General features: G+C 34.5%; 1 protein-coding gene across 2 annotated transcripts in view; it reads right to left on the reverse strand.

Annotated features, from left to right (window-relative positions):
* The window catches only part of Pja2 (praja ring finger ubiquitin ligase 2), a 58,474-nt gene that overhangs the window by 22,393 nt on the left and 23,329 nt on the right, over positions 1–12,752 (reverse strand). The window contains exon 5 of one of the 2 annotated variants that reach the window (XM_042692185.1): positions 5,083–5,268. The exons of the other annotated variant lie outside the window; for it this stretch is intronic. Within the exon in view, the coding sequence (XP_042548119.1) occupies positions 5,083–5,268 (186 nt within the window). The remainder of the gene's footprint in view (positions 1–5,082; positions 5,269–12,752) is intronic. 2 annotated transcript variants of the gene reach the window in all.

A 12,752-nucleotide genomic window follows, 5' to 3' on the forward strand; every position in this document is an offset into this window, starting at 1 on the left:
AGAAAATCAGTGTACCATGTTTTATTATACCATGTAGATAATAAATAATAAAAACCTAGAGCAAGAAGGATTAGAAGAAAGTAGAAGTGCTGAGTTCAAACTTCTACACCACCAAACTGAAATCATTTCCCCTAAAGTCAAGAACAAGACAAGATGTCTACTCTCCTCCACTCAAATTCAATATAGACAGAGCAATAAGGCAGGAGAAGAAATAAAAGGGATTCAAACAGGGAAAAACTCAAATTATCCCCACCGGAAGATTATATGATCCTATTCTTAACAGAGCATAAAAAGTACACTCAAAAATTTTTTAGGCCTGATAAACAAACCTTCAAAAATTTAGCTGGATATAATATCAACATACAAAACCCAGTAGCTTTTCAATATTCCAACAAAGAACAGTCTGAGAAAAAAATCAGGGAAACAATTCCATTCATAATTGCCTCAAAAACAACAAAATACTTATGTATTAATTTAACTAAGGAAGTGAAACACTTCTATAAGTAAACTATAAAACTTTGAAGAAAGAAACTGAAGACACTAGAAGATGGAAAGACCTCCTATGCTCATACAGTAACAGAACTGATATTATGACGATGGTCATATTGCCAAAAGCAATCTACAAATTCAATTCAAAATCATTCTTTATACCCCAAGATAAGTATTCAAATGTTTTTCCTTTCTTGTGATTGTTTCTAACATATTTATAAGATGATTTCTTTGTTGCTTTGTATGCCCCTCCCCCATGGTATAACCCTTGCCTTCATTGTATTTGATGTTGGTATAATTTGTAGAGTGGAAGGGCAAAAACAATCGTTTAAAAAGGTGCAACATGAGATGTATAAGTCATTATGTTGAAAAACGAACTTTACAACTTTGGTGGGGGGGGGGGATGAGGAGGAGGGGAATGGGAAGGGGAAGGGAAAACAAAGGAGGAGGCAACAATGCTTGATATGTACTCATTACCTTGCCCATGTAATTGGTAACCCCTCTGTACGGTATTTGCACAATAAATAAAGATTTAAAAAAATAGAAAAATTAATTGAACAATTATAGGAAAGCAAAAAAGTCAAGTAGTTCTGAGTAAAAAGAGCAACACTGAAGGTATCACAATACTACATTTCAAATTATAATATAGTAATAAATAACTGCTTGGTATTAGTTGGACTCAAAGACCAATCCAACAGAATTGAAGATTTGGGAATAAAACTGAACAGCTATTCCAAGTAATTTTTGACAAAGAAAATAAAAAGACACATGAGAAAGACAGCCTCTCCAAAAAATGGTGCTAGGAAAGCTGGCTATCTACTTTCAGGAAATTGAAACTTGACTATCTCTTACCCTACACAAAAATCAACTCCAAATGTATCAAAAAACCCAAAGTAAAACTTGAAAGTTTAAATCTAATACAGGAAAACATAAGGAAGACGTTGGAACTTATTTTCTGATTAGGATTCTAAACTGTACAGAAAACAAGAACAGGAATTGAAAAATGAGACGACAAAGAAAAAAGTGTCTTCACATCAAAAGAAACAATTATCAGAACCGACAGAAAACTCTTCCTTATCTATTACACAAATAAAGGACTACTATCTAGAATATGTGTAAGACTAAACAGCAAAAGAATACTCTAGCAGGGCGTCCGTGGCTCATACTTGTAATCCTAGCTACTCAGGAGGCTGAGCTCTGAGGCTCACGGTTCAAAGCCAGCCCAGGCAGGAAACTCCGTGAGACTCTTATCTCCAATAAACCACTCAGAAAACGGGAAGTGGCACTGTGGCTCAAGCAGCAGATTGCCTGCCTTAAGCTGAAGAGCTGAGGTTCAGCACTGAGGCCCAGAGTTCAAGCCCCACCACTGACCAAAAAATAATAATAATAATAATAATAAAGCTCTCCAAAACACTAAAAATAGACCTCCCCTATGACCCTGCCATACCACTAGTGAACATATATGTGAAGGTGTATAAATCAACATACAAGAAAACACACTTTCATATCTATATTTACTGCTGCTTTATTCAGAAGAGCCAAATGATGGAATCAGTCAAAGTTCCCCAAAACAGATAAATGGGTAACATATAGAATGCTACAAAACAATAAATAAAAATGAAATCATGTGATTTCTAGGAAAAGAATGGAAGTAGAGAATATCATGATAGGCTAAGCTCAAAAAGCCAAATATCATATATTTTATTCATGTGTAGTACCTAGACTTAAAAGACATATTGAGCTTGGCGTCAGTGGCTCATGCCTATAATCCCTAGCTACTCAGGAGGCTGAGATCTGAGGATCTTGGTTCAACGCCAGTCTGGGTAGGAAAATCCATGAGACTCTTATCTCCAATTAACCACCAGAAAACTGGAACTGGTGTTGGTAGCTCAAGTGGTAGAGTGCTCGCCTTGAGCTGAAGAGCTCAGGGACAGCACCCAGGCCCAGAGTTCAAGCCACACGACCACCAACAACAAAAAGACATATGGACTTGTATTTATGTATACATATACACATACACAGACACAGAATATAATTCTACCTATGGGACTATATGGGAAAATGAAGGGAAAAGGAGAGGAAAAAAGAAAGGTGGAGAATGAACAATTTCAAAATACTGTGCAGCTATCTATGCAAACATAAGACATCCTAGTAACAGGGGAATAGGGGCAAGGGAAAGAGAAAGCAATACAGAGTGTTACACTGATTAAAATATAATGTACAACGCCTTACTACTGTTAACACTAACAACAACAAAAAAGAATGAAAGGAAAGTAAAACAGGCTCTGATGGTGGGGTATGTATGAGCAGGAGTAGGTTATGAAGAAGAGGGTGAATGAGGATTAATATGAAGTAGCATACTTGAATTTATGAAAACTGAACAGCAAAATTGGTTGAAATTGTCTTAAAAAGGGGAAGTAGATAGAGATGAGTGAGGGTGAAGGTAATCAGAATAAATTATATTGATGCATGGAAATGATACAATGAAACATTCTTATACAAATAATTTGTTAATAAAAAGCAAAACAAAAACCTAACCAGAAGATACTCATAGCATAGCTATTCACTGTGCTACTAGCCCTATTTAAAAAGAGAAGCAGAAATGGTTAGGGATATAGTTCAGTGTTAAGAGCTCTTGTTTTGCATGTACAAGGCTGGGTTCTCTCCCCAGCATTATGAAGGAGGGGGAAAAGGAAGGAAAAAGGGATGAAAATGTGGATGTGAATGTGTATGCATGCATGCTTTTATATACATAGGTTATCTTTAGAAAGTTACAAAGGAAATTGATTACAATATTCTTTAAGTGGTCTCTTCATACTAAGTCTACTTTTTATTAGGTCAATAAGAATATATTTTAAGAAAAAATAGAAAATTATAATTTCTTAGAAAATTCATCCTCTGACAGATGGGATTTTATCTTTTACATAAAAGAACATAATCAGGAACTTTGGTATTTCCTCTTTTCCTACAAACTTAGGTAAAAATACATTTTGAACCCTTGTATAATTCTAAGCATGTTTCATCAAGGTTAATTTCATTAAAGTTAATTATTTAGCTGGAATCATTGTTAGAAAATAAAACTGAGGCTAAACAAATAATATCACAGATTCACCAAAATCAAGTAGTTCTAGGAGCTTTTTCTAGGAGCAAGTTTAAAAAGGAAAAATATGAACGAAACAACAATTTGGCATATTAATGCACAAGACTAAATCTGAAAATCTGAGTTAATTAGCAAATATCAAGTTCCAAAAAATTAAGACAGAAGGGACTTTAAGAATGCACATGCTTTTTACAATATAAAAGGTCAAGATCAAAGTCTTGGCAAACTTAAATTATAGTTTAGATTTTAAGAGATATTGTAATACAATAAATTTCAGTGTTAAGAGCAAACAAACAAATAAAATGCATAATGGAAAAACCCCTCACTTCTGAGTAAATTTTGGTTTAACACTGGGGCCTACATGTGGTTCTTGCCTACTCCCTGTTTCAAGCCCCACTCCCATGCCTTTTTCCACCACTTCCTATCCTTTTCAGTGTCTGTTCTTACCATTCCTTCACATAGAAAGCTCTTCTCTTACATAGCCAACAAGTTTATTTTTTTTTAATTTTGTGACAGTACTGAAGCTTTTTCACTCAAGGCTAACACTCTACTACTTGAGCCATAGTTCCACTTGCAGCTTTTTGATGGTTAACTGGAGATATGAGTCTCATGAACTTTATTGCCTGAGCTGGCTTCAAACTTTGATCTCAGCCTCCTGAGTAGCTAGGATTATATGCATGAGCCCCTGATACCTAGCTTATCAATTCTTTTTTTGTTGTTGTTGTTTTGTTTTGTCCGTCATGGGCTTGAACTCTAGGCCTGGGCGCTGTCCCTAAGGCTCTTCAGCTCAAGGCTAGTGCTCTACCACGTTTGAGTATCTATCAGTTTACATGTGCACACATGTGAAATTAACTTAGAAGCCAGAAACTTTCTTACAGGGAAAATACCAGAACAAGAGTCAATGAACAGTGAGCCACAGGTTATTTCCAATCTGCCACCATTTCTGCAAATAAAATCTTGTTGGACTACAATTAAACCAATTCATATACATATTGCCTATGGCTACTAACAGCTGAGAAGCTACAAAAGAAACTATCCACACAATGTCAAAAAAAAATATCTAGCTTTTCCCAGTGAAAGTCTGGCCATTCCTAGACTAGTAGTATTCCTATTAAAGTTAAAGAAATCATCAATCAAGTTCTGGAGATGCCATTTCCAGAATGCAGTTAGAGAAGAAAAGGAAACTGCAACTTTTGCAACTGTCCCCACTGCTGTGAGTGAATCACAGATCTGTCTCCTTGGCTATTACCTCCCTGTATAGTAATGACAACTTTCATATACTTCTTCCTAACTCAACAAAAATGATCTACAAAATGCCTAAATTTTCTTTAAAATGTGAAGTGAAACCAAGTATTATATCTCTGTAAAAGATAATGTTGTACCTACTGGTACAACACAGAGCTTATAATTAATAGTATACCCAATATTTGAATGTGATGTATATGCCATTCTTGCATATGCACAAAAAATGCTCAGTCTCACTGCTAAATTACCCTTCCTGAAGAGATAATTCCTGGTTTTCTTCTTCAGGACCACTGCTCTCACTCTGTAACTCAGGTTCATTCTCATCTTTTCCTGGCAGTGTCTCCCAGCTCTCATCACTTGAGGACTGATCTTTCTCTGTGCCAGAAAACCGATGAGGCAAAGAAGCAGACCACTCCCCATCACTGCATTCTGAACTGTAAATCAGAGCAAAAATAATATCAATACATGTTCGGTTGTTTTCTTCATTATCCTTTGGAGTGTTACCAGGTATCATGAGATAAAGGGCACTACTAATACTTAATCCAGCTAAGACTAATTCAATTTTTAAAGTACTTTGAATATAATTATTCTAAATGATTGTGCTGTATGGCAAGTTATGAAACACATTACTAATTTTTTTCACTGAGGTATATAATGCCTATATAAAGGCTTGTCATAGTTTAGACAGATTTCTAAGTAAATTTTTATACTTAATTTGGTAATACTATCTAGAATAAATTATAGACTTATTACTCAATATTTATTGACCTGAAACTTTACTTATTTACATAATGACACTTATTACTTATTATGTATAGTTTTCCACTATTGCCATGTAGTAAAAACTTGTTTCTCTCTTACTTTTACATACTCATATACAAAAGAACCACACTCTTTTTTTTTTTTTTGGTCCGTCCTGGGGCTTGAACTCTGGGCTTGGGCGCTGTCCCTGCGCTCTTCAGCTCAAGGCAAGCACTCTACCCCTTAAGCCACAGCACCACTTCCAGTTTTGGAGATAAGAGTCTCAAGGAGTTTCCTGCCCAGGCTGGCTTTGAACCGTGATCTTCAGATCTCAGCCTCCTGAGTAGCTAGGATTACAGGCATGAGCCACCAGCACCCAGCAAGAATCACCCTTTTAAAAGATATTCAAATTAATAAAAAGAAATGCTAACAAATCTTTACTGAACACAAACTAAACTTTAGTTTGACAATGTTTAGATAAAGCCACAAAGGATATAATAAACGGTTTAATAAAGAACATCTGAAAATTACACTTAATTGCATAACTTTAACTAATTTAGTTATATTTTATTTTTAAAGACTAGCTTACACTACCAAAGGTTTAAGTATTAGTGATCAGTGTTGGAAGTTTTAACTCAGGTAATGGTGACTCACACCTATAATCCTACCTACTCAGCAGGACTTTGGCTCAAAGACAGCATGATCAGAAAAGTTCACCTATTTTCCATCTCTAATAACCACCAACAAGCAGGATTGGAGGTGTTGTTGAAGTGGCAGAGTGCCACTGTTGCAAGCCCAACACCCTGGGTTAAACTCTAATATTGCCAAAAAAGAAAAAGTAAGTCTTGAATTTTTCCTCCAACATTCTGGTCAAGAACCTTAAAGATTTCCCCTTGTTCACTTAACTTTTGAAAAATAAAAAGTTTATTTTCTGTATGAAGTGTTAAGTTGTACATATCTAGCTAGTGGGTTCCCTTATTCTAGAAATAATTGAAAAATCAAGATGTTATTAATAAACAGAAGTACTAATCTGAGCTCTGAGATATTTAATGGAAGGATAAAAACAAAATTAGCTTTCACTTTTCAGTAAAAAAAAAAAAAAAGGACCATAGAGTATAAATAGCCGAGAAAAGAAATGCAATACACCTAGATATAGCAAACAAAAAAGTCTCTTTCAATTGAGTATAAGGAAAAGTCACTTGCATTCTGTAAAAATTTGTGATCCAAAGCATAAAAAGTTTTAAAAGGTTTTATAATAGGTTTAAAGAACTTATTACACTAACTTACCTGATGACAAAGCTCCTCAAATTCAAATCTATACTAACAAGTCTGATTTTTATCTCTTTAATAATTAAGAGTAGTATTTCTATATGAATGTTGGCAATTTTAAGAAGCTTAAAGATCTGTTTTTATTACTGATTGATTTCCAGTCCTATGGCTTGAACTCTGGACCAGGGCTCTGTCCCTGAGCTTCTTTTGCATAAGGCTAGTGCTCTACCACTTGAGCCACAGTACCACTTCTGGCTTTTTCTGAGTTTATTGGAGATAAGAGTCTCACAGACTTCGCTGCCTGGGCTGGCTTCAAACTGTGATTCTCAGATCTCAGACTCCTGAGATCTAGAATTAAGGCTTGAGCAGAGGTGCCCGGCAGGATCTGTTTTTACAACATTAAACTCAGAGTATGATCCTGTCCAGAAAAAATAACATGAAATGTATGTACTTCAGAAGTTTACTGAAATGACTGATATAATATCTCTATTGCCAATGCAAAATGAATGCCTATAACCAATAAGCTTATAAAAGCCTATATAAAAAACTAGCAAACTACATTCAGCCGTTGGGCCAAATCTCTCCATGATGCTTGTTCCTTAATTGTGAAATAAAAATGATTATTACATGTTTCATTCTGTCCTTGGTCAGCAAAGTATTTACAATCAGATTTAAAAAAAATAAAGTTTGCAAAAAGGAAGTCCTGAAGGTTACTGCGTTTCTATTATGTAAGGAATAGGATAACTAAAATGACAAGACCACATTTATTTGTCCAGCTCAAGAGGTATAAAAGCTACAGATAAAAACTGCCATTTTGCCAGATGCCGTAGGCTAACAACTGTAATCCTAGCTACTCAGGAGGCTGATATCTGAGGACTATGGTTCAAAGCAAGCCTGGGCAAAAAGATCCCTGAGACTCTTATCTCCAGTTAGCCACCAGAAAACGAGGAAATGGCACTGTGACCTAAGTGGTAAAGCACTAGCCTTGAGCTGAAGAGCTCAGGAACAGCACCCAGACACAGAGTTCAAGCCTCAAGATTGATCAATACACAAGCAAACAAACAAACAAACAAAAAAAACCCTTGCCATTTTGAGCCTTCAACTCTTGATTTCTTCCATGGGAGCAGAATTTTTTTTATTTGTTGTAAAGGTGATGAGGTGATTAGTTATGTATTATACATACATAACTAAGATAATGCATACATTTCTTGTCAAATATTGTTATCCCCTCCCTGATTTTTCTCCCACTCCCCCTTACCAAGTTGTAAAGCTCATTTCCAACATAGTGTCTTGTGTTACTGTTGCATTGGTTCACCCTTTGTTCTTTGTTTCACCATTCTGTTATTCCCTTTCCCTTCCCTAAATCAGATTAAGTGTATATACAAGACACAAGGTACCAGAATCAAAAACAGTGACTACAGGGGACAAACCAAAGGGAGGGAAAAACAAGAAAAAAATGTTATACAGTATATTAAAAACAACAACAACAAAAACCCTCTTGTTTCCATATCTTGGTGTTCATTTTGACTATATGGTCATATGAATGGCCATTATCAAGAAAACAAATAACAGTAGATGCTGGAAGGGATGTGACTAAAAGGGAATGCTACTACACTGCTGGTTCAACCACTCTGGAAAGCAGTATGGAGGTTCCTCAAAAGACTAAACATAGAATTACCCTATGATCCAGCAATCCCACTATTGGGCATTTACCCAAATGATCACAAACAAGGCCACACTAAAGCTATTAGCACAACTATGCTCACCACAGCATTATTTACCACAGCTAAGGTATGCCTCTGGGTAGATGAAGAGATCAAGAAAATGTATATATACACAATGGCATTCTAAGCTTCCATCTGAAAGAATGACACTGCTCTATTCATAAGGCGGTAGAAAGATTTGGAAAAAAATCATATTAAGTGAAGTAAACCAGACCCAAAAGAAACACAGGCTCCATGGTTTCCCTCATTTGTAGTAATTAGTATATGTCTAGGATAATCCTAGCAGATGATCACAATAGCTCTCTCTTTTTCTACCTACTTTAATCTTGTTATCTAAAATAAACTCTTTAGAAACCTTTAAAAATAAGAGTTTGCAGATATAACTCTTACTTTTCAAGAGATAACTTTTGAATGTATATTTCCTCACCCAACACTGAACACCATACTTTGAAAGTCATTATTCATTAAATATTTTTCAGTTTCCCTTTTTCTTTCTAGAGATACATTCTCATTAAATAAAATCTATCTATATATGCATTTTTATTTTCTATGCTAAAGGCATTTTCATATCCCAATTTTGTAAACCATGTATCTTTGACTCTTCCTTATTTCTCCATATTCAAATCCTTTCTTTCTATTCTTTGCACAATGACTTTATCCTAATATGTTTTTCTCCATTTCTACTGAAATAAAAAAAATCCCTAGCTCAAGTGCTTTTCCCCAAACCTAAACTTATATACTCAATTACTAATTGGTCTTCCTAAATTTAATCTTACTCCCTTAACTTATTTGCAAAATGCATTCTGTATATCTCCAGCATTTCCACTTATATTAAATGGTACATTTATAGTAATACCAAAATGTTTACTAGCTCTTCTCTTTCCCACTAAATGTTTACTAGCTCCTTTCTTCCCTCCTAGCCTCAGCCCTGTGACTTTCACCCTCACAAATGTTGTTGCAGGAAGTGGCACTGTGACTCAAGAGTGCTTGCCTTGACTTAAAGAGCTCAGGGACAGCACCCAGGCAGAGTTCAAGACCCACGACCAACAACAACAAAAAATTGTTGCAGTTACACATATGCACCTTATTCTAAGGTACAACAAGTTAGTTTGCCTGGATCGGAATCCACTACTCTGCATCTTTATATTCTACCTGCATGCCATTATTTTCGTCTTTTTTGTTTTTTGTTTTTAATTGTGAAAATACCATACAGAGGGGTTACAATTACATGAGCAAGGTAATGAGTACATTTATTATCAAGCATTGTGTCTTTGCCAAAGGAAACCAACTCTACATCCTCTGGTTTATGTATCGACAAGGACACCCTCTGGGGTCATCCAATCAACTTTAGTGTTTCTATACACCAAAAGCAAACAAATTACACCATAGCCAGTCACCCAAATTAGATCTTCTGCCTTTCATTACTTAGAAAGTAAGATTTTATTTTTCACTTTTGATGACAATGTAAGATAATACCCTTATTTTGCCTTTTGGTTCACAATGCCTGAAATACTACATGGACACCATATAAGAAAGTTTATAAATCTTTGGGCTCCAAAGAAGAAGAAACATTACTATTTTGACTATAATTTCTACTGGCATGTGTGTGTGTGTGTGTGTGTGTGTGTGTGTGTGCCTAATTAAAAAAAGCTAACATTTCCTTGAGGTATGAGAATGAGAAACTGCTTTGGTTGATTGTACTTCCATTTTATTTCTACTTGAGATTTATACTGATAAGTTTTTGTTTTTGCCTTTTGTTTTGGTCTATAAGTTACATGGTTAAAGTCTATATATGAAAAAAAGTTTCTTTGCTCTAACTGAATGTACAAAGTTACATAATAAATTACATCTGAGTAAGTTATCCTTATCTGTTTATGAATATAACTCAATGCTAACTAGGGGCAATATAAAGAGCAAATAAATACTTAAAAAAAAAAACTTTACCCCTAAACTGCTATAAATGTGAACCCAAGATTAAAATGTTTGAGAAAACACTTAAGTATGTTTTTAAAATCTTTGTTTTGGCTGCTAATAGATGTTTTATTTGCATGTCAGAAAAGGTCTTTTTTATGACTCTTAGCTAGCTAAGAATAGAAGAGAATTCAGCCTCACAACATGCAAGCTATATACTGTCTTCTTTGTAATTCTGGTGAATTCTATGGGAACAGGGATCATTTATACATATTTACAATGCCCCTGGTACAAAAGTCTGGCACTTAAGAAAGTGTCAATAAACACCTGTTTAATACACGTAATGAAATTAACTAAATGGCTAATATTCACTTTACTTTCCCAATATCAACAAAAGTTGTCCTGACTCCCTTATGTAAAGCTTTTGATGTTTAAGCAAAGTTAAGTCCCAGCAACAGGAATACTCTCTGAGAGAAATTTCAAGTGCTTTAAGAAATGATCAGTTGATGGCATGTCTCTCTTCAGAAGACTTAGGACCAAGGTTAAAATGTGCTAGCATTTCTGAAAAGTTTTTATAAAATTCAGTATCTTGTCCTCAAATAGAAATTTTCACGGGTATATTTCAAAAGAGCAAGGTGCTAACCTTAGTTCTTTCGTCTAATCTCAAGTCTGGTAATTATATGCTACCTATTAACATTTCCCTTGCAGTTCTAATTTAGTAAGGTGGTGCTCAGTTCCTGTCAAACAGCTCAGAGCAATGCTACCAGCTGCAATGCTTATCCCAGAGTATAACATTTCAGATGCGATTAAATGATCATTTAGAATTGTTCGGGGAAGAAGGTGATCTGCATTCATTAAAATCCTTTTCCACTTTTAAATAATAGGTGATTCATATTTTTAAGTGGCCAAATTACCTACATTTAAAAATGTCACATTGAATTTCAGTTATAATCTTGACTAAGTGAGCGATTTGTCACTGCTATAAACATGACCAAAAAAGCTTTATCACCTGTTTTACAAAGCAAAATTCAAAAAAAAATTCAACTTCAATTTCTTAACTTTCAAATTAAGAACATCAAATGAAGAACTTAATTTCTCACGTTCTTAATTTCTTTCTCAAGAAAATTAGAAAAGGAGATTCATTGCTGCCCTTTTACTCTGTCTTCAATATTGGAGCTGCACAGCACGAAAGTAAAACATCAAGTAGATGAGCAAAGGGAAAAGTAATTTAATAATTAAAAGTAATATTTAATAAAATTTTCACTTTTAGCTGGAACCCTGGCATATGGAAGTACTGTGCAGGGACTTAAGAGTTGAGGAACAGGAAAAGAAACAGAAATAGAAGTACTCCTTAAAACACTTAGGGTATTGAAATGTATCTTAAGTTTTAAGCATGTAAATACAAGTAGAGTCCAAGGTACAGTCATTATCCTTCAGGCTTTATTCTATAATTCTTAGAACAAAAAAAGCATTGTTTCCAACATTTTAATGAATCCTCAAAATTAGTTCCATAATTTTGGAATACCTCAACTGACAGCTCTATAATCAATATATTATTGAAAAAAGTTTCTACTATGTTTTTCAGCCTGTATATTCTGGATGTAAAATACTGATATCGCTTAAGGAAAAAAAAATTATGAAAATGCCTTCTGGCCATTAAAAGTAGAAAATCCTTCTAGTCAAAGGTAACACTGCTACGATGGATAAAAGATATTATTAATTTAAAAACCAAGAGTCAAGGAAACTACTACCCTTTTTTTTAGGGCTAAGAATTATATAAACATTTCATCAATTTCAATATAAGATATCAGACCTGACTACAAAAAGCAAGCAAAACTGAAGAGGCTTTTTATATTGATTTGTGCGTCCTCAAAGGTGAAAGTAAGTCAACTTAATTTCTTTTCAGCAATATTATACCTTCAAAAAGATAAATTATTAACAATTCTTTGGTTTTTATAGTAACTTAGATATAGAAGAGGCTCATAACACAGTCTAAAAGTCTTCCCTCTGAATGTTTCAGAATTTAAATATTTTCCTCTAAGTTTAAAATAGTGCTTAAAAATCTTCAGCATAACTCAGGCCAGTAAATAGTTATTAATCACATTCATGGTTCTGCAGAAAAATGTATAAATATCCAAAGAACAAGCCTCAATTTAGTTCAGATCCAGATACACTATCAAGGTTAATATCAGGTCAGATTTTGCATCCAATTTTTATTTTTAGAACCTTGTGGACTTAGGATGAAAGACTATAAACTCAAACTGAAAAAAATC

The sequence above is a fragment of the Dipodomys spectabilis genome, unplaced genomic scaffold (genome assembly GCF_019054845.1).
Source record: "Dipodomys spectabilis isolate Male_0828 unplaced genomic scaffold, ASM1905484v1 ptg000147l, whole genome shotgun sequence".
NCBI lineage: Eukaryota > Metazoa > Chordata > Mammalia > Rodentia > Heteromyidae > Dipodomys > Dipodomys spectabilis.